Source organism: Scardinius erythrophthalmus, assembly GCF_964197995.2.
Source record: "Scardinius erythrophthalmus genome assembly, chromosome: 10".
NCBI classification, from domain to species: Eukaryota; Metazoa; Chordata; class Actinopteri; order Cypriniformes; family Leuciscidae; genus Scardinius; species Scardinius erythrophthalmus.
The window spans coordinates 12,976,084-13,004,079 of NC_138230.1; the positions used below are offsets into that span (position 1 = coordinate 12,976,084).

At 36.5% G+C, this 27,996-nt stretch overlaps 2 protein-coding genes across 4 annotated transcripts in view; one reads left to right on the top strand and one right to left on the bottom strand.

Moving 5' to 3' along the window:
* Positions 1-27,996, bottom strand: part of LOC308697545 (tapasin-like) — a gene marked incomplete at its 5' end in the record, with an annotated part of 41,726 nt that overhangs the window by 5,855 nt on the left and 7,875 nt on the right.
* Positions 46-27,776, top strand: LOC308697546 (BOLA class I histocompatibility antigen, alpha chain BL3-7-like). Of its 3 annotated transcripts, none has more exons than XM_081376861.1 (7): positions 46-234; positions 3,027-3,287; positions 24,203-24,481; positions 25,170-25,442; positions 25,638-25,736; positions 26,162-26,204; positions 26,295-27,776. In XM_081376861.1, the coding sequence occupies exons 1-6, from the start codon at positions 186-188 to the stop codon at positions 26,191-26,193; spliced, it is 993 nt and encodes a 330-aa protein (XP_081232987.1). In that variant the 5' UTR covers positions 46-185; the 3' UTR covers positions 26,194-26,204; positions 26,295-27,776. The 3 variants fall into 3 exon arrangements, with proteins under 3 accessions (XP_081232987.1, XP_081232988.1, XP_081232986.1); XM_081376862.1 differs by having other exon boundaries at positions 73-234; positions 26,187-26,204; XM_081376860.1 differs by lacking the exons at positions 26,162-26,204; positions 26,295-27,776 and having other exon boundaries at positions 74-234; positions 25,638-25,819.

Genomic DNA, 27,996 nt, shown 5'->3' on the forward strand with positions numbered 1-27,996 from the left:
ACGTTGAAGGTATATGGAATATCTATTGGCTGGAATTTCAGAGGCTATTTAGCCGTTCGCTCAGAGTCAGAGTCCTCAGACACATTTCACCAGTTTACAGTCGACAACTGAGACGTCTAGAACAAATATTCCAAGTCATTTTTCTAGAACGATTCTTACTGACGAAAACTCAGGAGACAGCAAGGATGCGATCTGTTGTGCTTTTGCTCCTCGGAGCTCATCTTGCCTATGCTGGTGAGTAAATTATTTTAATATGACAGTAGAAGCTGCATTTATTTGTAAGATTGAAGTTTGGCGAATTATTCTATTACACTAAAAATACCTCCATGAACAGCCCATGTTGAGTCAAAGTAATGTGTTATTGTGTAACTTTGAACTTTGTATGACATTTACATTTTGATAAATAAGTATCCTTTACTGAAAAAATATTCTTAGCTGAAAAAATTGTTAAAGGAAAGGAATTAAAGGAAAATAGCATATAGCTGACATAACATAATTGTTGTACCAAAATCATTGTTTGTTGGTTTGAGGTTTGTTTGTGTTTTTACTAAAAATATATTTTTTAAATTAAAAAACACATAGCATTATATAGACATATAGCACGCAATAGTTTGTTGTATCAGATGCATCAGTTTCATTTCTGACCTGAGAAACGTTTTTCTACCCAGAGGCCGATGACGAACTACGTGCTAAACGGTGGTCTACTTTTAATTAAAAATATATAATATTTATAATATTTTAAGTATAATATATATTTTTTTAATCATGTATTGGAATAAAGCCCATTAATAGAGAAAATCCCAAAAAAGGAAATCCTCCCGTTTAAAAGAACCACTGGGAAAAAAAAAATCTTCTGGGAGAAATTTACTTCGGCTTTTTTGTCCACTAGATGGCAATATAAGGCCACGAATCAACCCTTCCTTCCGGCCAATAATAATAATTATTATTTTTCTGTGAAATAGCAAAGAGTATAGAAGCCCAAGAGGCGAAACTCAATAGAACGCTCCATAGCAACAGTTGCCCCCATGACGTAACGGCGCGGCCGCCATTATGGACTGAAAACTGAAGAAAAACGCCGAAAAATAATGGGACTCAATGGCACTGAAAAACTTGACATAACAAAAACATAACATAACTTTTTTTTTTCTGGCCGTCATATCTAAATATGAAAACAATTTAAAATACATTAATGAGGATGACCGACGTTAAATGACGTTAAATGACAGAAAATATACGTCTATGTGTTGGTTATGCATGGCCTAATTAACAGTTACCCTTAGGAAAATACTATTTTGGGACAAACTATTACTATAGAAGTACTATAAGACTACTATAGAAATACTATAGTGGCTCTAGGATATTATAGAGGTATTACAGAACATAACAGACTCAGAGCATAACATACTTCTGTGATGTTCTGTAATACCTCTATAATATTTTAAAGCTGCTATAGTATTTCTATAGTAGCCTAGTCTTATCGCACTTCTGTAGTATGTCCCAAATTACTATAGTATTTCTATAAGATTACTATAATATTTTGTCCCAAAATAATATAAGATTCCTATAGTACTTTTTAGTAAGGGTATGTCCCCCACCGAATCGGCTTCATTAGCCTACCACTTACGGTTTGCAAAGATATAATTATAAAATTACTGCAAAACTTTAATCTATCAATATTTATCTTCTATTATGCATTTTCCTTGTTATATGACTAACAGAAATTCATGAAATAATATAGGCTATAGGCAGACACACAGTAATAAGATATAAGTAATAAGATATTTATTCAAATGTTGATTTTGAAATTAGTGAACATCATATGATTTGGAAAAATAAATAAATAAATAAATAAAATTATAAATGAACATTTCTAAAGACAGTTAATATTTTACATAGAATATCACAAAAATATTAACAACTTGTTTTTTCAACATCTTCAGTGAAAGTGCACACAGTGAACGTTTCAATGGCAAGAACAAAAACAATCTGTGAATGTCCTATTACAGGCGGAAAGGTACAAAAAAGATGTGCAATCTAGCAAGTGCACACATGAACTATAAACACCTACTAAAATGGATTTTGCCATTGACTGGCGCTAAAGATTTCAGCAGCTTTCAGTCCATAATGGCGGACGCGCCTCCGCAGCGCCATCTACAGACTGTTACCCATAACACAACAGAGTTTCGCCTCTTGGGCTTCTATACTCTTTGGAAATAGACTAATTGGATATTACAAATCATTATTGTTGCTTTTTTCATTCCATTATTGCAGCTTTCAAATAATTCATTCAGTAATGCATTTGTCTTTTTTTACATTTAAATTTACATCTCATCTTATATCTTGAAATCTGTTTGTCTGTATATAACTTATCCACAGTGTTTACTGTATTAGATGTCTTATTATCTGTATTCTTGTGTTATATATTGGACTCAGAGCTCCTTGGCCAATAAAGCTGTTTCTGAGTCAATATTATTCTAATTAAAAGCACATTTTGCTATATTTTTAATATAATAACGGACAAGGTCTCATTAAATGTGGTAACTCTGAAAACGTTGAGTTACATTTTATTTTAGTGTCTGAGCTACAGTGTAATTTTACATTTAAGTACTGAGTAGTAATAATTAAGTAAATGTACTTACTATAGGGTTATGATTAGGGTGTGGTTTAGGGTTAGTTACAAGATATTTATCAAAATTTATAGTAATTACTATAGTAACTACATGTATACTAAAGTAAAGTGTTATCAAACTTTAAATATGAACATAATTACATGTGAAGGGGAAAGAGCTTGTATCAAATGAAATATTGCAATATAGATAATTGTTTTCAACTAGATATAGTTGTATAGCAATATAGATAATTGTTTATTATGGAATTCATTTTTTTTTTAAATAAAGGCTAATGATCAATCTTAGTATTCATGTAAATCTGAATTGTGTAATTTTTGAACAAGCTGTATGCAAGGATGTCTAATTTGAGATGGTTACTAAAATTCCCAATCTCCCTGTTTGTGTGTCTGTCCACAGGAACACACTCTCTGAAATACTTCTACACTGCTGTGTCTGGAGACATTGACTTCCCAGAGTACACTGCGGTTGGTCTGGTGGACGAAGGGCAGTTCTATTACTTTGATAGCAAGGCAATGAAAGCTGTGCCAAAGACAGAGTGGATCAGACAGAATGTGGGAGCAGATTACTGGGACAGAGAGACACAGAACATGATTGGCACCCATCAGGCCTTCAAAAACAACATCCAGGTCGCAATGCAGCGGTTTAACCAGTCAAAGGGTAAGTTGGTAACAAAACCAACATACAAAGCAAATTTGATCAAATACAGATTTTGGAAATATTTTTTCCCATTCTCAAAAGCATGTAAATGGTTAACAAGTGCGTAATTTAATGGATAATCACTTATAGATTTAAGTACAGCTAGCATTCCTTTATTCTGTTGATTGTCTGCACAGAATAATATACTTTTAGCCCAAAATAATGTGAATGCTTCAATCATTGATTTGCTCTAAATCTCAAACCAACCAACACTGATAAATAATGCAGCAATGTTGTTGATTGAGGGAAATGTCAAGGTCTGATGCTTTATTTTATTATTTTCAGTATTGATGGTGTTTATCAGTCAAACACTAATATCCATACAAATGCATTTAAAATAAGCGTACACATGTTTATTTGTTTATTTGGGTATCAGTTTAGCATGCTTAGTATGGGACAGGAGAAGAAGAGTTCATTTAGACCAGTAAATATGTGTGTGTCGATCAGTTAAAATATTTATATCCATCAGGTAAATTTAGAAGAATGAGATCAGATACTGAAGTATTTTATGTACTTAAAATTAGATTAAAGATAAACATCATTACTTTTCTGTAAGGAAAATAAATGTGCTTGAGAACTTTGTTAGAGACCCTAAACACACTTACTGTGAAAAAAACTATAAACTTACTTTTATAATTAATTTATCTTTATGACTCAGGACTGTCCAACCAGTATTCGCATTAGTATTATCTGGGGACCTTGTGTGATTTAGAAATGAACCCCCGTGTGGTGCATTCGCACGGGATAAGCGAAGCCTTTTACTCAAATTTACTGACTTGTCTCCCGGAAATTATGTCAATAGGCTATTGCTTTGAAATATCTTGTCGTTATAGGTCTAACTGTATGATATATCATAAACAGAATAATGTTCATTACCGCATGCTGCTATACATGTCATCAATCTCCATCTAATCATTTTTTTTCTTTTCGCTCTTCTGATGGTTTTCAGCTTTCTCTTTCTGCAAATTGTATAGTTGTATGGTGTATAGCGATATGACCCAAAACACTCCCACTCCACTCCACTCCACTCCAACCTCCATTCTTCATGAAAGATGGATAAAAAGGTGGATGGGAAATAAAAGCCTTGAAAAAATGATACATGACCCCGCCAAATCCTCGCCAAATCACAGATGCTGATTCACGCGGGACTAATTATCACAGAACCTCGGTGTTCTGCGAAATATGGTAGATAGTTTGCGGGGACATTTTTACTTAACAAATTACAGACATGGCCGATTCGCACAGGATTAAAATCACAGACAACCTCCGCCATTATGACAAATGACTAGAGGTCACCAGGTAATTCTTATCCCGTGTGAAGTGTTTAAGTGGTTTATGTATAAATGTTTAATGCATAGTTTCAGTCAGGATAGGTGGCTGTACTGAAGCGCATGACAAAAGAGATATATTTAAGGAGACTTTAAATATAGTAATCAAAACAATAAACAGAAGAATCAATGAGGAACATAACCACAATCACACTGACCTTAAACAAAGCTAGACAATGAACAGAGAGAAACACACCTGAACTGAACTAACACAATCAATTAGAAACCATAGTGACAAACAAGGAGAAAACTGAACTAATTAACAGACTAGAGGATGAACAAAGATGAACAGAGAAACAGATCCAAGAACAAACTCAAATCCTGACAGTTTTAACATCTGTTCAGATTTAAATAAGTATGTTATCCCATTTAAAATTATTAATTTTACTTACTAGTCTGTTCAAACTCAGATTGTCAAAAAAATTAAAATGTAACCAGACACACATCTCTCTTTGGTCTTTCTGTTAGCAGACGCTCTGACTGTTGTGTTTGATAGAACCTACAACAATGTTCTTTCACAGAAATCCGCAGAGACGGTTTAATCAATAGATACACGCCATTATGTGTATACGTTTTTGTCTATCACAGTGTAGACTTTCCATTGGATTCTGTTGTTTTTATACTGAGCTAATGATATTTCCTATAGGCTACCTTTAAAACCTAAACTTAAAGGGTTAGTTCACCCAAAAATTAAAGTTTTGTCATTTACTCTCATGTCGTTCCAGAAGAATATTTACTCTGCTTTATAAGATAACCATCTTTTGGCAAATTCTCAAATGCGTCTTTCACAGAGAATACAATCCCATAATACATTGCAAAATCCTCAGTGAAACAATCCACATAGTTCTGAAAATTATAAAACAAAATAGTTTCATAGAATTAAAAAGCGGATTATTTTACACAATATTTGTGTATGCATATTTATGTTTATTAGAGTATCACATTTGGCAATATGCTAACAACAAACTGAATGGATTGTGAGTTTCCACAGTTGAGCAGTGCTATATTAATGATGCATGTGTTTCTGTCTATGTGTAGCACATCCGAACCAGTCACTTATGAGTGTCCGTTTCATTCAGGATGCTGTCTATGTAGACTGAGATTCAGCTCACTGTGTTTTAGATCAGAGTCCAGACGGACCCTACAGCGAATCAGAGCAGGACTGTTGAGCAGCGGGACTGGTCTCGCTTATATGTGGTGTTTTAGAGGCTGTTACTGATAATCCCCACCAGAACTATTAACTACCTTAACCAGCAGGACCAGTAACTAGACCAGCACTAACCTACAGAAACAAGCCAGATCCAGCGTCTGAACTCATGCAGGTCTGAGCGGCTCTCAACAGGGTTTCACTGTATCTGAGTGCAGGAGAACGAGAGACAGAGACACAGCAGAACCTCAGAAGAGAGACAGAGACACAGCAGAACCTCAGAAGAGAGACAGAACAGAGCAGAACTTAGAGGAGAGAGACGGCTCCCGAAAGACAGACACAGAGAGACAGACAGCCGTCAGATTCACAGGAGATCAACAGATGATAATCATAATTAATGACTAACTGTCATGATGTTTGAATGGCATTTAGTTCAGACGTCACGTGAGACTCCACAGGTCCCCATTGTGTGTGCAGGGTTCAGACGCCACTGTTCCCACGGCGATAAGGGCCAAAACAAAACACTGATGCCAAAGACTAGATATATAAAGACGGTGCGCTCGTATTACTATGATTGGGAGAAAGTGCAAAGCGCAATATGGCAGAATAAGTCCCGCCTTCTAAGTAAAAGAGCCAATCGCCAGTTGGTGAAGTCATGACGTCACTGCAGCTGCCGTTAGAAGCTCCGGTTGCTATAGAAACAGTCAGTGTGTTCTGAGACGAACGCTTACGACTGCGCATCGGCTGATCCAGCCTGAAAAATGCAGTTTTTGTCATGATTTGAGCGTTTAGAAACAAAATTTATGAGACAGTTGTTGTCAGATTTCATTGGTGATTTAAAATATGAAGTTTAATCGTAAGCTTGGCGAACAGCTTTGGAGAATTTGATGTTTCTCGTGTAAAGAGAGAGGAGCTGCACTAGCGGGACTGAAGCCGCTGCTCGAGAGGCGTCTGAAAGATGGCCGCCGGTGAAATGACTCGCTGAAAGAGACTAATAATAAGCTACTCAATCAAAATAGTAAACACAAGTACAAGCCAAGAATACTTTGAATACTTAATTATACTTTTAAGTATATCTCGATCAACAAGTAGAGGCCAAATATACTTAGACTTTTCTGTCAGTATAAGTCAAGTATACTTAAGTGCAATTTGAAGTATATTTCTGAGAAGTACATAAAGTATATTTCTGAGAAGTATATAAAAAGTAGACTGTAAAACAGATTTTTAGTTTAAAAGAAGTATACTAATAGAACACTTGAATAAACTTCTTTTTCGTAAGGGAAATCATACTAGAATGTGGTAAATCATGGTAAACTATGGTAAATCATGCTAGAACATGCTAGCGACGTGGTAAATCGTGTTAACATTATGCTACCAACATGCTAATCATATTAGCATAATGCTTGCAACATGCTAATCGGGCTAACATCATGTTAATCATGCAAGCATCATGCTAGCAACATTATAATCATCCTAGCATAATGCTAGCAACATGCTAATAATGCTAGCATTGTGTTAAAAACATGCTAGCATCATGCTAGCAAAATGGTAATCATGCTAGCAAACATGCTAATCATGTTAGCATAATGTTAACAACATGCTAACTGTGTTAGCATCTTGCTCAAAACATGCTAACCGAGTGCTGAGTTTTGCCACTGCAAGCACCACTCACATGTTCTTTAGGAAATGTACATTCTAGTTTAAAGGTGTTATAAGCGATCTCACGCGTTTTTTAGGCTAAAACATTTTTTTTCACATACCGCAAACATCTCCTCACTATGCGCTAGCTGCCTGTCCCCTGAACACACTGTAAAAAAACACAGTCTCTGCAGACAGCCCACGCTCCACAAACTGCAGCAAAAACAAACTGAGCAACAAACAGAGCGACCCGCACCACGAAACATAACAAACTGTTCCAGCCAATAACCAACAAGAATGATGTGGGGGTGGGGTTCGGGGGTTAGTGCGCGGATGAGGAGGAGGGAGGGTCTAGCTAGCCTCCGTTTTGTTTGATAATAATTCAAACATCAACAAAAGGGTTATGCCAACCGAGATCGCTTATAGCACCTTTAATATTATTATTCCACCCTGAAGCTCTTAATGATTGTGATCAATGTGTCCTGTTGTTTTTGTTCTTGCTGAGCAAAACCAGTTTCTAAAATACTCTCGATCTTTTGAGCAGAAACCACAGCAAACCAATTTAACAGAAATGAATTATTAAAATATAAATGAATAATGATTTATTATACTTATTTATACAATTATTTTGATAAAAATACTCAAATACATATGATTAAATAAAATCGAATTAATAATAGATTAATTAACATAGAGGCCGTTACAGTTATTTGTGTGTTGCTTTCTTGAAAAGAAAGATAATAACTCAAGTACTGTTCTAGTACGCATCATTATTTCATGATTGGATTTACACACACAGTTTCTCACATCTTCATTTTAATACTGTGGATGAACTCCAGATGAAACGCTGTTCATTCATTTATCTGTGATTCAAGAAATCTCTCGCTTTTTCCCCACATATGTTTTAGTCAATCTCCTGCTCATCAGAAGTGTGAGTTCACACACACGTACAGTAGAGGAACACTGATGTTGATCTGCTGAACTCAGTGTGTGTAGAAGAGTCTCCTGCAGAGTTCAGCTCCAGCTCTGCTCTCACACACACCGGACTGTCATTGTTCAGTAATCCTGAGACTGAGATCGGCTGATTCTGTGTGATTCAGTGAGACTGGAGCTCAACTCTGCAGGATGATGATGATCCTCCAGGAGTAGATCAAATACTGCTGATTTACACTGTTATTGGGGTAAAGTTGAGTCACTCTTAAATCATGCGAAGAGTCTTAATAAGTATGATATCCTATTCAAGATTATTAATTTTATTGACTATTATGTTTTCTTACTGATTAGACTAACGGATTTCCAACAGCAGATTATAAAACTCTCAAAAATCCCATAGACAGAATTCAAACTCCAACTGAAACTCCAACTGTCAAAAAATTCAAATGTAACCAGACACACAAATGAAAGATTTTAATAGCATGTAACAGAGTAGATCACCTCAGAAACTCTGCTCTCCGCTGTCGGGAAAACTGTCCTTTCTACTGTCTCCATCAGTTTAATCATAGTTGTGATGTCCGCCATGTGATGCATGATAGAAACACAAGACGAGATGAATATGCAAACTCACCTCAGACTTTACTCAACAGAAGCTCGCTAAGCATACAGACATAACCAAACAAACCCAGAGCATGGATTCAAAAACAGACCTCAATAATAGAACAAAGATGTCTGCTATCCTGATATACAACAATAGTAAAGAGATACAAGAGTGTAAAAGAAGCTCAATAGATGAGCAAGGACGGGAATCGTAAAGTTTAACAATTCTGTTTCTGAGAAACGGTTCCGGTTCATTAATCGATCCATTATGTCACGTTTCGGTTTTGTTCATGTCATGTGATTCCCTGTTTGTCATGTGATCCTGCCATGCGTTCCCTTGTCTGACGTGTCATGTTGTCATTGGTTCATTGTTCACAGGTGTCCCTTTCTTGTCATTAGTCTTGTGTGTATTTAAGCCCTCGTGTTTGTCATGTGTCTTTGTCAAGTTTTGTTCCACTGTTTGGTAAGCGTCATGTCTTGTTGTGAGTTCATGCCTCGCCACGCTTTTGTTTTATGTTTGATCTTCTGTTTCTAAATAAACGGCACTTGTGTTCTCATCTACACTCGCCTCCAGTGGATCCCTTACACATTAATGATTCTTTACAAATAATTGATCCTAAGAATCAACAAACATACTAAACAAAACAATATTACTTTTGGCAACATTTCTTTTTTAATTAAAGTACCATTTATTATGACAGAACGCTCTTCCTAATGTGTGTCTTTAACAACCAGTCAGTAACTTCACTAATTTAAGTCACACAAGCCTAAAATACACACAACACAGTCACGGTTAACGGTTTTTTTTTTTTGATTGGACGTGATGAAAATCATATTAATCCGCTGCAGTGAATAAGTCAACAACTGCTGCGACTGATTCAGTCAGTGAGAGATTCAGTCAAACGGATCATTCAGAGCGGTTCATAAGAGTCATTGATTCGTGAGTCACATTACACTGATCTTTTGTTTTCGTACGTGATCGTTTGTTTGCTGTCGTGTTCGAAAACATCATGTTGTGTGTTTATTGTCTTTGTGTTATTTCACATCTCTCTCATCATAATAAATTCAGACGATAAACTCACATCTCAGTTAAATAATCATTTCTTTTGCTGTGTCGCTGTAGATTCAGCGGTTAGAAAACACTGTCGGAGTATTTCAGCACAGCGTCTGTCAGCATCAGTGGAAGACGAACCGACTGAATTCGTCCAGTTCTTTTTTGTAAGAAAAGAAACCAGTTAGAGATCTGTCTTAGAGACAGAGGAGGAAAAGTGAAGGTTCAGATGAGCTGAAGTGATGCGACAGGACGTCCTGCTGAATGAAATCATGATTGACTTTTCAAACTATCTATTTTATATGAATCACAGGAGCTTTACGACATCAAGCGTGTTTTATATTGTGTCTCTGTCGTGGTTCCTCAGAATAAGATTGTTCTTCTGTGGTAGTTTCAGTCGCTGCTGAAGCTCAGATCAGATGTGATTCGTCAGACGTCAGGCTGGAAATAAGGGCTGCTTTACTCTTATTAGAGAAGCAGAACGATGGTTGATCAGTTATTTGTTATTGATCAGAAGGTCACAGAAGATAACATCCTCCACACAATCAGATCAGTCATTCTCAGATCTCTGAACCTCCATCAGGGTTTGTCTTTCTGTTAGCAGACGCTCTGACTGTTGTGTTTGATAGAAACTACAACAATTCACTCATTTATTTCACAGAAATCTGCAGTGAGCATTTAATCAATAGATACACGTCATTATGTGTATTATGTTTTTCTCTATCACAGTGTGACTTTCCATTGGATTCTGTTGTTTTTATACTGAGCTAATGATATTTTCTATAGGCTACCTTTAAAACCTAAACTTAAAGGGGTAGTTCACCCAAAAATGAAAGTTTTGTCATTTTCTCACTCTCATGTCGTTCCAGAAGAATATTTACGCTGCCTTATAAGATAACCATTTTTTGGCCAAATTCTCACATGCGTCTTTCACAGAGAACACAATCCCATAATGCATTGCAAAATCCTCAGTGAAACAATCCACATAGTTCTGAAAATTATAAAACAAAATAGTTTCATAGAATTGAAAAGCGGATTATTTTACACAATATTTGTGTATGCATATTTATGTTTATTAGAGAATCACATTTGGCGATATGCTAACGACAAACTGAATGGATTGTGAGTTTCCACAGTTGAGCAGTGCTATATTTATGATGCGTGTGTTTCTGTCTATGTGTAGCGCATCCGAACCAGTCTCTTATGAGTGTCCGTTTCATTCAGGATGCTGTCTATGTAGACTGAGATTCAGCTCACTGTGTTTTAGATCAGAGTCCAGACGGAGCCCTACAGCGAATCAGAGCAGGACAGTTGAGCAGCGGGACTGGTCTCACTTATATGTGGTGTTTTAGAGGCTGTTACTGATAATCCCCACCAGAACTATTAACTACCTTAACCAGCAGGACCAGCAACTAGACCAGCACTAACCTACAGAAACAAGCCAGATCCAGCGTCTGAACTCATGCAGGTCTGAGCTGCTCTCAACAGGGTTTCACTGTATCTGAGTGAGGAGAACGAGAGACAGAGACACACAGAACCTCAGAAGAGAGACAGAACAGAGCAGAACTTAGAGTAGAGAGACGGCTCCTGAAAGACAGACACGGAGAGACAGACAGCCGCCAGATTCACAGGAGATCAACAGGTGACAGTCGTAATTAATGACAAACTGTCATGATGTTTGAATGGCATTTAGTTCAGATGTCATGAGACTCCACGGGTCCCCATTGTGTGTGCAGGGTTCAGACGCCACTGTTCCCACGGCAATAAGGGCCGAAACAAAACACTGATGCCAAAGACTAGATATATAAAGACGGTGCGCTCGTATTACTATGATTGGGAGAAAGTGCAAAGCGCAATATGGCGGAATAAGTCCCGCCTTCTAAGTAAAAGAGCCAATCGCCAGTTGGTGAAGGCATGACATCACTGCAGCTGCCGTTAGAAACTCCGGTTGCTATAGAAACAGTCAGTGTTCTGAGAAGAACGCTTACGACGGCGCATCGGCTGATCCAGCCTGGAAAATGCAGTTTTTGTCATGATTTGAGCGTTTAGAAACAACATTTATGAGACAGTTGTTGTCAGATTTCATTGGTGATTTAAAATATGAAGTATGAAGCATGCTAGCATGCTAGATTAAAATATGAAGCATGCTAGATTGCTAATCATGCTAGCATCTTTACTAAAAACATATTAGCAACATGCTAATCATGTTAGCACAATGCTAGTAACATGCTAATAATGCTATAATGATGCTACAAACATGCTAGCATCATGTTAGCAAAATGCTAATCATGCTAGCATGATGATAGCAACATGCTAATTGTGTTAGCATCTTGCTAAAAACATGCTAACCGAGTGCAGAGTTTTGCCACTAAAAGCACCACTCACATTTTCTTCAGGAAATGTACATTCTAGTTTAATATTATTATTCCATCCTGAAGCTCTTGATGATTGTGATCAATGTTTCCTGTTGTTTTTGTTCTTGCTGAGCAAAACCAGTTTCTAAAATGCTCTCTATCTTTTGAGCAGAAACCACAACAAACCAATTTAACACAAATTAATTAATAAAATATAAATGAATAATAATTGATTATATTTATTTATACAATTATTTTGATAAAAATACTAAAATACATATGATTAAATAAAATAAAATTAATAATAGATTAATTAATATAGAGGCTGTTAGTTTTTTTGTGTTGCTTTCTTGAAAAGAAAAACTCAAGTACTGTTCTAGTACGCATCATTATTTCATGATTGTATTTACACACAGTTTCTCACATCTTCATTTTAATACTGTGTGTAACCGTGACGTTTATGCCTAACTTAGTCCCGACTACGCCACCGGGGTTATATACCCACAGAAATAACAGCAACACAAGTGCAAATGGACAATACTTGATAGAAGACCAAAGACGTGACTTTCAAGCTCAAATAATTTTATTGACAATGAAGCATAATTCTCTGAAACAAGCACTTTCAACTATTAATAATATAAAAGAGGAATAAGAATTTAATACACATGGACATTAGGTCAATTATTAAATTTCACAACCCACCCGTCTTACAGAAAGAGAGACCAAGCCTGTGTGAAAAAGAGGAAAAGTCATTGGGCCACGGACCCGCCGCTCTAAGAGTACAAACCACACGTGCACGGTTCTCAATGCGATTAATAAAACCACTTCTAAGAAAAGTACAGTGAATAATACAAACCACTCTACACTCCCAAACCAATACACATGCAGTGCAGGAAATCTCACGCCACATGCAGTGAAGGCAAAGGCCCAGACGACCCCAGAGAAAGACACTCCCACACAGGCTGGCTCCTAAGACAAAAAGGAATATAGGTTAAAACTCCCATTTACGCATCACATACACCACAGCGGTTGGCCTAAACCAAACTCAAATGATAAAAACAATTTACAAAAATAAATCATAAACAAAACAGCAGGGCCTAGACGTCAGAGGTCCACATGTATAGGACTCCAAACAGAAAGATCTGCCAAGTAAAAACAAAAACATAAATACCAAACAAACAATATTAGTATTTGGAATACAAATCCAAATAAACCTCCTATGATGTCGTTCCTATAAATCATCATAACCATTCAAACTACATAATTGGTAGGTTAGGCTCATTGCTGACACACATACAGACACACATACCTCTGATGTACTCCAAAAGTGAATTATAAACGGTATTACAGCTCATTGCTATGGGTTAAACACGGCATCCAGCGCTCGACACTAACCCCATTCAAACGCCCACGCGCTCTCACTCTTGCATCAAGGACTTCCTCCCTGTGTGTGTAACACAGAATCAACCATGTAATATATAAAGACGTTTAGCTTGTTTACAACACAATACCACACTCACACCCAGGGCCGTTTCTAGCCTTTTTGGCACCCTAGGCAAGATTACTATTGAGCACCCCCCCCCCCCCCCCCCCCCCCCATATTATATATATTTATATATTATATATATTTATATATTATATATATAAATTATATATTGTAATTTGGCATTAACAGTTTTACTCACTTAAAAGGACTTTGTTGTTGCACTATGCTGGAGTAAAGTTAATAAATGATCGTTCTCTCCCATAGGATTTTGTGAAACTATGTTGGGTGGACCCCTGTCCCTCTAGGGGGTTTCGGGGGCATGCTCCCCCGCTAGAAAATTTTGTACATTTTAAGGTTAAATTAATGCATCAATCTGGTGCACTTTGAGAGCTAAAAATTAAGAGCTTCAACCCATGAAATGTGCACATTGAACAAAGAAAAAACATTGACTTTGACATTGACACTAAAGGGCTCAAACATCTTAGTTATGATATAGAGTCTCAGTCTACATTACATTATCACTGGTGTTTATGATTTTTAAGTATTCCTATGACGTAAAATCCATATAGCCAATAATATGTACTGTATAAATTAAAATGAATATTTCAAAAGTGTATTTTACATTATAGCCTACTATAGTATAGGAAAATTACAATACTTTTGTCCTAATTTTTTCACTTGCAAGAAATAAACCCTTGAGCTTTTATTTTGGAGAAAAACACCTGATCGCGTGAGCAAAGTGCGCACTTTTCTTTAAATCACGCAGCACAAACAGAATGCCTATATAGGCTACTTAATTAAAGTCTTGTGCTGTTTTATAAAGGCACAAAGCCATATCACGATTTCGATTTTAGTTCGTTGACAAAATATAACGCTAGAGACCTTTATGCTATAGGCTATAACTTTTACATCTCATGTGTTGGGAAAAGGGAGAAGAGCGAGTTCGGCAAAAGGCGGATTCGAACTCGCGTCGAACGCATCAAAAGCTACTATCAAGCACCTCACGCCTTACGACCTATGCCACTGTAGATATTAAGTGGTGGGCGTCTTTTTGCCAAAAAGATAGGCACTTAGTGCAAATATACGCTCCATTATCGGAAATGTAAAAAAAGAAGGATTTTCTTCCACTCGCTTGGGCGAGAAAAAAAATCTCTTGGTGTGGTGGGGGCTCTCACTGGTGCCCCCCAGCTGTTTGCGCCCTAGGCGACCGCCTAGTTTGCCTATGCCTAGAAACGGCCCTGCTCACACCTCGCTATGGCGCTTCGGGGTCACAGCACCGGAAGGAGACGGAAAAGGTCAGAACGTCAGGAGGGTGTGTCGTCTACTGACTGTTGCGCTATTTATAGTGAAATAAACACACGCCCACCCCGTACAAAATCCTTATTCACTCTGTCACATGTGGATGAACTCCAGATGAAACGCTGTTCATTCATTTATCTGTGATTCAAGAAATCTCGCTTTTTCCCACATATGTTTTAATCAATCTCCTGCTCATCAGAAGTGTGAGTTCACACACACACGTAGAGTAGAGGAACATTGATGTTGATCTGCTGAACTCAGTGTGTGTAGAAGAGTCTCCTGCAGAGTTCAGCTCCAGCTCTGCTCTCACACACACCGGACTGTCATTGTTCAGTAATCCTGAGACTGAGATCGGCTGATTCTGTGTGATTCAGTGAGACTGGAGCTCAACTCTGCAGGATGATGATGATCCTCCAGGAGTAGATCAAATACTGCTGATTTACACTGTTATTGTGGTAAAGTTGAGTCACACTTAAACCGTGTGAAGATGAAGTATGATATCCTATTTAAGATTATTAATTTTATCGACTATATGTTTTCTTACTGCTTAGACTAACGGTTTTCCAACAGCAGATTATAAAACTCTCAAAACTCCCACAGACAGAATTCAAACTCCAACTGAAACTCCAACTGTCAAAAATTCAAATGTAACCAGACACACAAATTAAAGATTTTAATATCATGTAACAGAGTAGGTCACCTCAGAAACTCTGCTCTCCGCTGTCAGGAAAACTGTCCTTTCTACTGTCTCCATCAGTTTAATCATAGTTGTGATGTCCGCCATGTGATGCATGATAGAAACACAAGACGAGATGAATATGCAAACTCGCGTCAGACTTTACTCAACAGAAGCTCGCTAAGCATTACCAAACAAACCCAGAGCATGAATTCAAAAACAGACCTCAATAATAGAACAAAGATGTCTGCTATCCTGATATACAACAATAGTAAAGAGATACAAGAGTGTAATCTTAAAGAATTTAACAATTTTGTTTCTGAGACACGGTTCCAGTTCATTAACTGATCCATTAATGATTCTTTAAAAATAATTGATCCTAGAATCAACAAACATACTAAACAAAAACAATATTCTTTTCGGCAACATTTCTTTTTGGGTAAAAGTACTATTTATTATGACAAAACACTCGTCCTGATGTGTGTCTTTAACAACCAACTGATTTAAGTCACACAACCCTAAAATACTCACATAACAGTCACATTTCACGGTTTATTTTGATTGGACATGATAAAAATATCATTAATCCGCTTCAGTGAATAAGTCAACAACTGCTGCGACTGATTCAGTCAGTGAGAGATTCAGTCAAACTGATAATTCAGAACAGTTCATAAGAGTCACTGATTCGTGAGTCAAATTACACTGATCTTTTGTTTTCGTACGTGATCGTGTGTTTGCTGTCGTGTTCGAAAACATCGCAATAGAAATCATGTTGTGTGTTTATTGTCTTTGTCTTATTTCACATCTCTCTCATCATAATAAATTCAGACGATAAACTCACATCTCAGTTAAATAATAATTTATTTTGCTGTGTCGCTGTAGATTCAGCGGTTAGAAAAAAATATTTCAGTACAGTGATATTTTTAATGAAATCGGAGAGATTTCTGTCCCTACATTGAAAGTCTCAAGCCACAAGAATTAATGAAGTTTAGTCTCGCGCGTCAAGCATGTTCGGTTGAGCTTCTGTTTATGTTCGCTGATCAATGTTTATATGTGAATAAAAGACTGAATTAAATCTGTTCATCAGTGATTATGTCTCTTCAGAAGACTTGATTAAACAGCTCGATTCATATGGATTTATTTTATGATCTCTTCATGAATGTTTTGAACCGTCAGAGTTTTGGGTGAATAGACTTTCAGTGGAGGGACAGAAATCTCTCAGATTTCATTAAAAATATCTTCATTTGTGTTTCAAAGATAAACAAAGTCTTATGAGTTTGGAATGACATGAGGGGGAGTAATTATTGGGTTTCCATATTTTCTGGGTACTTAGACATGGACAAAAAATATCCCGACATGGCCAAAAAAAAAAAACAATTACGGTAAAAAACTGTCAGCTGTCGTTGTCAAAAATTCCCTAAAAAAATACTGTCAATAGCTGCGTTTACATGGACACAATCGGAATGAAATCAATCCGACTGATGAATCCGAACAAGGTGTTTACATGAATGATAAATAAAGTAATCGGGTTGATGTGCGCGTTTATATGTCACAAGTTTTAAATCGGATCTGATGTGTTGACATGCGCACACTGCACGAATATACAGAGTTTCCCGCTTTTTCGCGCATAAATATTCTCCTCTATTGGATCTTTATTTGTTTTAAACAGCAGACGTAATATTAATTCGTCTCTGGTCATAATTTAGAGCACATTAACCGTTTTGCCGTGCTGCTTATTGATCACGCAGTAAAAATGTCCCTCCCCGCGGCCAAAACCAGACGTCTGTGGATGAGAATCCAAAACAAGGACTGGTGGGACGTTGTCCTGCTTCACTTCACAGACGCGCGAGTGAAATGAGAATTTTAGAATGACGGGAAACTTATTAATATGACACTTTATTCAACAGGAAGAACAGCTCGTTCCGCGCGTCATACGTCATTACGCTATTTAACGTCATTGCACATGCGCAGTCCTTTCAGTTTCGGTTTTCAATCCGATCAAGTGTTTACATGTTCTCTCGATCGGATTACAAAAGGGATAAACCACCCCTTTCAATCCGATCGAAATTTCATTCGGATCGAGCTCAATCGGATCAATTAAGGTGTTTACATGAAGGTTTTTTAGTCCGATTGAACCTTCAATCCGATTATAAGTGTCCATGTAAACGCAGCTAATGTTTCCAGTTTTACAGGATGCCTGTATATTTTACAATTATAACCGTATATTTAATTTAGTGATATAATGTTAATATTCTTACTCTAACTACCAAAATATGCCTTTTCACCTTTAAATGCCCTGATAACATCACAATAATACAGGAAGCACAGTAGAAAGACACATGATAGTTCTGTTCATAAAACATGGTCAACACTCGTATATTATAGACGGTGCACAGAGTCACACACAAACACGACACTAAAATAATGCAATAAACATTAACTAAATAACATCAAATGTAACACAAAACACACTAATGTACATTACTGATAACAAAAATAACAAGACACAAAATTATTTATAAAAAAAACAATCATATGTGATGTGTAACCCAGTGACTTCTGGGAATGTTCTTTTACTGTTTTCTTTACTATAAATGATATGGTAATTCATAGTTTTTACTTGCAAAAAACATACATTTGACAGTATTTTACAATAAAATTAATTTTCACTGTGTATGGTATCTATCTATTTATCTATATATATATCACTATAAACAACCTCCCTGAATAACCTAGCAACCACATGGCAACACCCTAGCAACCACCCAGAGTGCCCTAGCAACCACATAGCAACACACTAGCAACCACCCCAAGTACCTTAGTAACTACATAGCAACATCCTAGCAACCACTCATAATACTCTAGCAACTACATAACACCCTAGCAACCACTTAGCAAACATTCAGAACATCCTAGCAACCACATAGCAACCAACAAGAATGCCCTAGCTACTTCATAGGAACACCCAGGTAAACATCTAAAAACCATCCAGAACACCCTAGCAACTGCATAGCAACCATGCTGAACACCCTAGCAACTGCCTAGCAACCACAAAGAAACACATTAGTAACCACCTAGCAACCATCCAGAACATCCTAGCAATGGCTAGCACTGCCCTTGAAACCACACTTAACATCATAGCAAATACATAGCAATCTATTTATTTGTCTGTCTGAGAACACAAATGTCAGGACATGTCAAAACACCTCCAGAGCCCAGAGGGTTAAAACCTTCAAACTTCAAGCTTTTTAAAATACTGTACTTCAAACTGCTTCAAACTTCAAGCTTTTTGAACAAAAAATTACTCATCTAGTTTTTTTTTTTCTTTAATGGGACCTAAAAATGTCCCCACAATATCAAAAAATAAATTCAGGTTTTATCATCGTTGTGGGACTTTTTTTCCCCACAATGTAGGGAATACCTGAACTCCACACACACCTACACAACACACTCACACACAAACTGTTTGTCTCTCTCTGCTGTTTTAAAGCGCTGAGTCGCTCTCACTGTTGGTCATTCAGAGAGTAAAGAGTAAAACAGTGAATGTTTGTCACCTCGTCAATGACCAAACGAACACTCATTAATGTCACTGATGATGGTCTGATATTGGCTGGTGTCTCTGTGTTGTGTTGTTCTTCTACATCTCTTCGGTCTTAATCATGAATCTAGTTCCTGTTAACCCTTTCCTGCCTGTGTTTTCTCCTCTGCACTGCTGATGGATGTCGTCTACAGAGCTGTTGCTGGATTGTGGCACATTCATTTATTCTTTTACTCCGACTGAACAAAGAAAAGTTGCTCTTCTTTCTAGAATCTACTCACATGAGACGGTCAAGGGTGAAATAGGTTTAAATAAATAAATAATCCCAGATTAAAAAAGAAAAGAAAATATGAACACATGAATCACACACAGGCTGGGGATTCTGTAGAATGAACTCTTATGAACTGTTATTATGGTAAAGTTGAGTCACCCATCAACAGTGTGAAGAGTCTTGATCATTTTGCACGAGATTAACCAAACAGGTTTGTAACCAGAGTAGGTTACTTTAGAGACATCTGCTCTGAAAAACTACTCTTTCTAATGTTTCTATGAGATTACTCATGGTTCTGAGACACAGATCTGGTGCAGTGAATAATTCAACAACCACTTTAAGTCAGTGAGAGATTCAGTCTGTCAGGGGTTAACAGTTTAGGCCCCAAGGACCAGATGTTTGAAAGACACGGTGTCAGAATTATATTAAATTGGAGAAAAGTTTTACTGAAGATAGTTTGCCGTTTCATCAGCAGAAGTCAGCTTCAAGACTCACACAGGAGTTCGTAGGCCGCCCCGCTTACAGTTACAAAGATCACAGCAGTTATACCATTTCCAAGGTCTAAGCTACGTCATTGCTTACAGGTTGAATGATTCTCATTGGCTAAGAAATAGATAAACATAGTAATTTTCCACACATATACAGATAGACAGAAGCATATCTCCATAGATTATGCAGCTGACACTCGGACCCTGAAGTTAGGCACATCGTGACCTTCCAGGTCGCAGATTTGGGTGGCTGGGTGCCAGCATGTCCAGAACAACAACTCAGTCAATCTCCTGTAACGAAATACGACTCTGGGTAAATTTGAATTAGCTCAAGAATATAGGGAATTTTGGAAATATTAATAATTATGACTCATGGTCTTTTTATTCAAGTCGCATGTACATTTATTTTATCAATTATAGAGATTACCTTGTTCTGTAACTGGTCTAATCGTTATTCGTCCAGCGAATAAAGGTGAGATTATCACAGTTAAGAAGGGGTATCTCTTTACAAACTCCAAGAAAGTTTTATCTTCTGGCCACGAACATCAAACTTTCTGAGTTTATTAACCCTTTGATGCACAACATGGGTCTAAAAAGACCCGACTGAGTTTTCATTTTCTATATCTTTGCAAGAAATTTATTTAATCATTCAGTATTCCAGGTATTCCTCAATTAACTTGTTTTAGATCATTACAAATCAATATTTAAATTTTTCCTTTCTTACTTTTCGAAAAAAAAAGGTTTTTGTGTCACTACCCCTCTAATGCGCAACATGGGTCTAAAAAGACCCGTATTCATGTTTCTTTGCTGAATCTTTGAAATAAATGTATTTTATAATTTATTAATCCAGGTGTTCATTAAATATCTTGTTTTTGATTTTCAAAAATCATTATGTTTATTTTTCCTTTCTTACTTTATAAACAAACACGATTTTTGTATTTCTACATCCATTTTACACACATGGGTCAAAAATGACCCGTATAGGAACCTTTGATATGTATAAATATATTTACTGCAGAAAACTATTCATCTGCCACACATTTCACAATTCAACATGGCTGCTTTTGTATTTTTCATGCATGTAAGTTTTATTTAAAACACTTTTTTGTTACAGAAAAATATAGATATAGCCTTGTAGGCTAAGGTTACCTTGACCTTGAAAACCATTACTAGTGTGAAAGAGAAACATGTCCAATACCATTAGCTAGCTTGCGTCGACATTCCATTTTATCTAATGTTAGCTAGGTCAATAAAATAAAATTTGCAATAGAAAGTTATATATAAAAGTATATATTGTCGCTGTTGGGCAGAAACCTTGTACCGTTATTCATTTTTATTTGTGGTCATAAATCAATGCTATCGGTCACATAAGCCGGTGTGTGGTGGCGTTCTGGTGCACTATGGCTGCTGTCGCATCATCCAGGTGGATACTGCACATTGGTGGTGGTTGAGGAGATCCCCCTACAGTTGCACTACACTACAGTTCAATTTCAGTGTTATCGGTTAGGCATATATGCGTGTTATGTGTGACAAAGTGGCCAATAAACATATTTCAAGTGTTACAGTAAATGTGTTGATCTAAACAACTGTGACATTGGTTATTTTAACAAAAAGTTTTCTTTATTCTTTTGTTTTATCACGCTTGCATAGATGGGTCATTTTAGACCCATATGTGTAAACTTGATGTTTTAACACAAAACTTATAAAAAAATATTAAAATATGAATTTGTGATCATAAAATAAAATAAAAATTATATTCATAAATCATGAAATTAATAGATCATGAAATAGTAAATGCTCAAATAAAGTGATTTCAAAAGGTGAAACAAAAAAAAATGCCAAGCCATGCATGAAATAACATAGGAAATGAATACGGGTCTTTTTAGACCCATGTTGTGCATTAGAAGGGGTATCCATAGTGTGCGCATCAAAGGGTTAATTAAAACTACTCACTGTAGTCTATATATATCGAGCTTGTAGCAAGATCTTTCGTCTCATTGACTTTATAAAAGTGGGCTTTCAAATACAGAGACAGTTAAAAGGATATATGGATTTTAATACATGTAAAACTAAAGATTATATGAGCTACAAATACAAACGTACGTAAAAATACAAACAATAAAACAAACACACATTTAACCAAACAAGAAAACACATGATCAGAATAACATGAAATGAAAGAAAGAAAGAAATAGAGAAATAAAAGCTAGTAATTATTACATACAGAAACCTAGGTTCACGAGACACCTGGAAAACAGCTCTGAGAGAGATTTTAAAGTTACTTGCACGTTCGTTCTCTGTTCGTTTGAGACTGAGGCAGGAAAGCGAGGGTGGTGTCCTGTTTCTGCTGCGTCTTCCAGTGCCGCGGAAGTTTGAAAGGCTTAATGACTGTAATGTTACCGAGAAAGTTCATCTCCCGGGACGGGAGAGGTTGCAAATCTTGGTTGCAAAGACGGCAGGCTTTTACATGACGCGGGCCATGTGTCCCAGAGGCCAAGGCAATGCCTGTCCAGCTGGAGCAGCGCTGCACGTGGAGAAGGAGGAGGAGGTCAGGGACCGGAGAAGCGAGGAAGTGGGATCAGCGGGATCGATGAGAGAAGAGAGGGAGGAAACAGGGTCTCTTGCTTTTTAAAGACATCTGTTTACGCCTTCTCTTTGGAACGACAGCGAATCAGGTCTTCTGATCTGACGCGTGAGAAGTCTCTTTGTGTAAAGAAAAACACGCCTATTTTGACCATATGTCTTATGAGAGAAAGGATTCATATTTCCTCTTAAGATTGTACACACAGAACAATACATCTGATCTTACTGTAATCTCTTATGTGTGACTGGTCGAATTAAAACAGGACGGTCAGACAGATACCAATTATGACAGGTAAAGATAAATGAAACATAACGTTACATTTACATGCATAATTACACACAAATAAAGTTTGATTAAACACACAATGAAATGGTCAGTATTTCCGTTATGGCATGTGAAGACACTTGAGAAACACAGGAATTCACTGAAAAGCTCCATGAATGGTGTGTGTGTGTGTGTGTGTGTGTGTGGAATGTCACGAGGCCAGCCGAACTGGCGCTGGCAAATTGCTCCTCGTGGGGCAATTATTAACCAGTACGGACACAAGACGATGTGTCTTGCCATATGATCACTTAATGCGAAAGCAGATGTCATTGTTGCTACACTCCAATAATCCAGTTGTTCCTTAACCTGTAACCAAGAAGACTAACACACACACACCAACACGGTTCCAAGGTTGGATTTGGCCAGGCTCTAACTATAGACAGGAGTCTCGTCTCAAAACATCAAGATAACAAGTTCTTTCTCTCAAGGATAGGAAACTTTAGTCTAAATGGAAAATATAGGCTTTAACTGAGAAATGGTCCCTTAAACTATTGTCTTCAATGACCCCTATATGTTTTAACACGTTGAAGACCTTTCTCAAACACAAAACATTTCCCTATTTCATTTCTTGAAGCCGGGTTAAATGAGCAAGCACTGTTACTGCATTCAGATATCAAATACAAACATTAAAGAATACATGAAAAGAACATTTCAGTGATCACACTGGTAACTTCTATAACAAAGTAAAATCTCCAGAGAACTCATTTGATATTTAGAAGGAAAAATATTGATTAATACCTTGATTATAATCACTCATTACACATTGAAGCAGCAGTGGATTCCAATCCACTCCCTTCAAGTCAAACTGATCATTTAAAACAAAGACCAACAGATTAAAAAGAGACAGTCCATAATAACCATTTATTGTCATTATTACTGAATACACTTCTGCACATGTGATTTGTGAATGCTCTTTTGTGGAACCAGTGAAGACATCACAATATAAATCCGTGTTGTTTGTTTATTGTCTTTGTTTTATTTCTCAGCATCTTTTTCTCTCATCATAATAAATTCACGACTCGGCTAAAAAAAATGTTCAGTCAGATTTATTTGATTCTGAGTCAGACATGTTGGGACTTTCTGATTGACTGATGATTTTAATCAGATTGTATGAATTGATTAATTATACAGATACATTCAAACTGTCTCTTTTCCTCAGGTGTGCACACAATCCAGAGAATGTACGGCTGTGAGTGGGATGATGAGACTGGAGCAACAGATGGGTTCTGGCAGGAGGGTTATGATGGAGAGGACTTTCTGTATCTGGATTTTAAGGAGTTAAGATATATTTCCCCAGTGCAGCAAGCAATGCCCACAGTACAGAAGGTGAACAAGGACAGAGCCATTATTGAGACTGACAGAAATTACTTCAGCACTCTGTGCATTGAGTGGCTGCAGAAGTACCTGCAGTATGGAAAGAGCAGCCTGCAAAGAAAAGGTACATCAGTTCTTATCCAGCATTGATTATAAAGCCCTACATGTTCTGTAAAAAAAATAATATGTACACTAGACTTGTCATTGTAAAAAATAGTTTTGTCACTTGAGATATCTTACAATGCTGTAGTTTTCTTTCCTTCAGAGTTGATTGTTTTGAATATTTTAAGCAATACAGATCATGTGGTTTGTTTGTAGATATGAATTAAAACTTAGCCTTTAAATGACTTACTACAAAAGATCCAGGAAAAGCATGTTAATCTAATCCCATCAATTATGAACCGCCTAGAAAAGTATAAGCTAAAGTAGGCATTATGTGTTGTAGAGGCTAAAGCTCAGTGTTCAGGTACAGGTTACTGTACAGACTCCTTAAGTTAAGAAAACGCTTAGATTACTTGTGTGTTTATTTACTCGGTGTGACAAAGTTTCATTGAAGACCAGAGACTGCAGGAAGACTGACAGTAGCCTAATTTTGAGATAAGTAGAATCTGGATAAGCAGGTGCTTTAAAATGTACTTGTCTTGGAAGATGTCAAAAATGTTGTGTTGTCTCTCTCTCTCTCTCTCTCTCTCTCTCTCTCTCTCTCTCTCTCTCTCTCTCTCATGTCTCTCTCTCTCTCTCTCTCTCTCTCTCTCTCTCTCATGTCTCTCTCTCTCTCTCATCTCTCTCTCTCTCTCTCTCTCTCTCTCCAGTCTCTCCTCAGGTGTCTCTGTTGCAGAAGTCTTCCTCTTCTTCAGTGACGTGTCATGCTACAGGTTTTTACCCCAGTGGAGTAACAATCACCTGGATGAAAAATGGACAAGAGCATCATGAGGATGTGGATCTTGGAGAACTTCTTCCCAACGAGGACGGAACCTTCCAGAAGACGAGCACCCTCAGAGTCACACCTGATGAGTGGAAGAACAATGAGTACAGCTGTGAGGTGGAACATCAGGGAAAAACCATCAGAGAGATTCTGACAGACGGTAAGATGTTAATCATCTATGATAAGAGTGATTGTCTTGATGATTAGACCAGGATATTATAAAATGTTCATGGAAATGATTTGCTTTATGCTTACAAACTTGATCAGGAATGTGTTATATAGTGTCACAAACATTATTCTATTAGATAGTGATGTACTGCAGACATCTGATGTTTTCTTCTAATCATATTATCAGATTCTGTTCCCATTGGCATTATTGTTGGAGTTGTTGCTGCTCTGATCCTGTTGGTTGTCAGTGGTGTTGTTGGGTTTGTGGTGTATCGGAGAAGGAACGGTAAGATTTTGTCTCATATTTTATCATTATCTCTATTGTATGTTTTACACATTTGTATGCTGCACTGATGGGATAACTTACAATCTACCTCTCTGTTTTTTTTTCTGACTTTAAACCTGTTCCTCAGAACGGTAAGTTCCTCATAATCCCTTTTATCATAACACATTAATAATAGATAAGATCTGCCATTGATTACTAGTATCTATTATATACCATGTTCTTATTTAAATCTGTTAAGTAGTTTTAAGTAATGTAAGTAATGTAAATTCATATAATAAATCAAAATAAACACTGTGTGTCATATAATAGTTCTCTCTAATGTAACTAAAACTAATAAATATGACATTGTATAAATATGTAATGCCATTGCTAATTCTAGGAGCTGTCTGTTGTATTATTGTTGTAATTTTCTTTTTCTGTTGTAGAATCTTATGATGGATCATCAAATAGATCCTAAAGCACAAAGATGTAAGTGTGTTACTGTTATTTTTATTATTCATCAGTGCAACTCTCAGTCATGTAAAATTAATGAAGTGTAATATGTTTATGCCATTTTAGGAGACCAGATGAGTGCGAGAGATGAAGTTGAAAAAATTTGGCTAATCCTGCTGTCCATATTTCTTGCAGAACTACACGTAAACACACACATAGCAGGATTGATCTGTCTTATGGTTCTAGATTGATTACATGTAAAAGTAAAGTTTTTGTTTCGTCACACTTTTTGTTCATCTTTTGGTTTTTATTTATTTTATGAGCTTGTTCATTTTGATCACAGAACCTAAACTGGAAAATGTGTATATTTCTCTTTAGTGACAAAGAAATACAAATGATATACAAAAAAGAATACAAATTATTGATTTGCAAGTTTAATTGAATTGATTTGCATTTGTGATATCAGTCCTGATCATAAAAAAATAAAATAAAAATCAGAAAAGAATTTATAAGTCTGAAATGTTTATAATCAGTTTAACCACCCAGATCAGTTTGTCTCTAAGAAGATACATGTTTCTAAACAGAATTTCTGTGGGGGAAAAGGGGAAAGGCTGATAAGTTATTGAAAGCATCAAATTGTTTATTTAAATGGTCTACTGATTGGGACTTTTTTTTTCTCCATCAATTAAACTATCAATATGATTTTCAGAATTTAGATTTCATCAGAATCTATGAATTGTTGCTCCAAATGCAGTAGTTGATATGAAATGTGAATCAGAATTACTTTATTTGCCATTGCAGGGATATAGTACAATTTGTGGAATTTTAGGTAACATTTTAAAATAATGGTCCATTAATAGATAACTATGCAGTAAGTAATGCAGGACTGATGAACACTTGCAGCTATTTAGTACTGAGATATTTCCTTATTATGACTTTTTTTTTTTCACTTTAAAATAATATCTGAGCACAGATGCTCAGATATGGGACATATTTATTTAATTTAAAGAACTCAGAGTCACTCCTCATCTTATGGTTAGTTAAAATGCTGGTACAATTTGATCCCTATAAAAAAAAGAAAAAAAAGAGTCATTTAAATTGAGTTGAATAACGACTCTTGTTTCCAGTTTCCAGCTGCTTATAGCTGAATTGAACTTATTTCAAAATGAATGAACTTAACACAGTTATTGAACTGAACTGAATTTAAACTTGTCTCTTTATTTGATGAAGTTTGCATCATTGATTCTATTCCTTTCTTGTTTGTTATTGTGAAGATGTTGTGAAACAATTTCTAACGTATAAAGTGCTATAAAAATAAAGGACTTGACTTAACTGATTAAATATAATTTGTAATCATAAAATCCCAAATAGATTTTTTTTTTTAACAACTGTAACTGGTGGTTCCAGCTATCACAGAATCTGCGTTTAGTCTGCACAATAGAGATATTCTGTAATTACAGGTCCAGTAATTTTAAGAAGGGGAAAGGACACAATCGTGAAAAAGTGCATGTGTGAATGTGAATTTGTTACTACTTGTTAATAGGAACACTTTCTACCTGATATGACTTTTAAAAATTACATTAAATCAAACTTTTGACTTGAAAAAACTGAAGGCTATTGTAGCTGTTTATATGGTTAATATTAATGCATTTTGCTCTGTGTGTGTGTGTGTGTGTGTGTGTGTGTGTGTGTGTGTGTGTGTGTGTGTGTGTGTGTGTGTGTGTGTGTGTGTGTGTGTGTGTGTGTGTGTGTGTGTGTGTGTGTGTGTGTGTGTGTGTGTAAAAAATGTCAGTCCACATGAGGAAAATGCAGAATGTTTTCTGTAAGG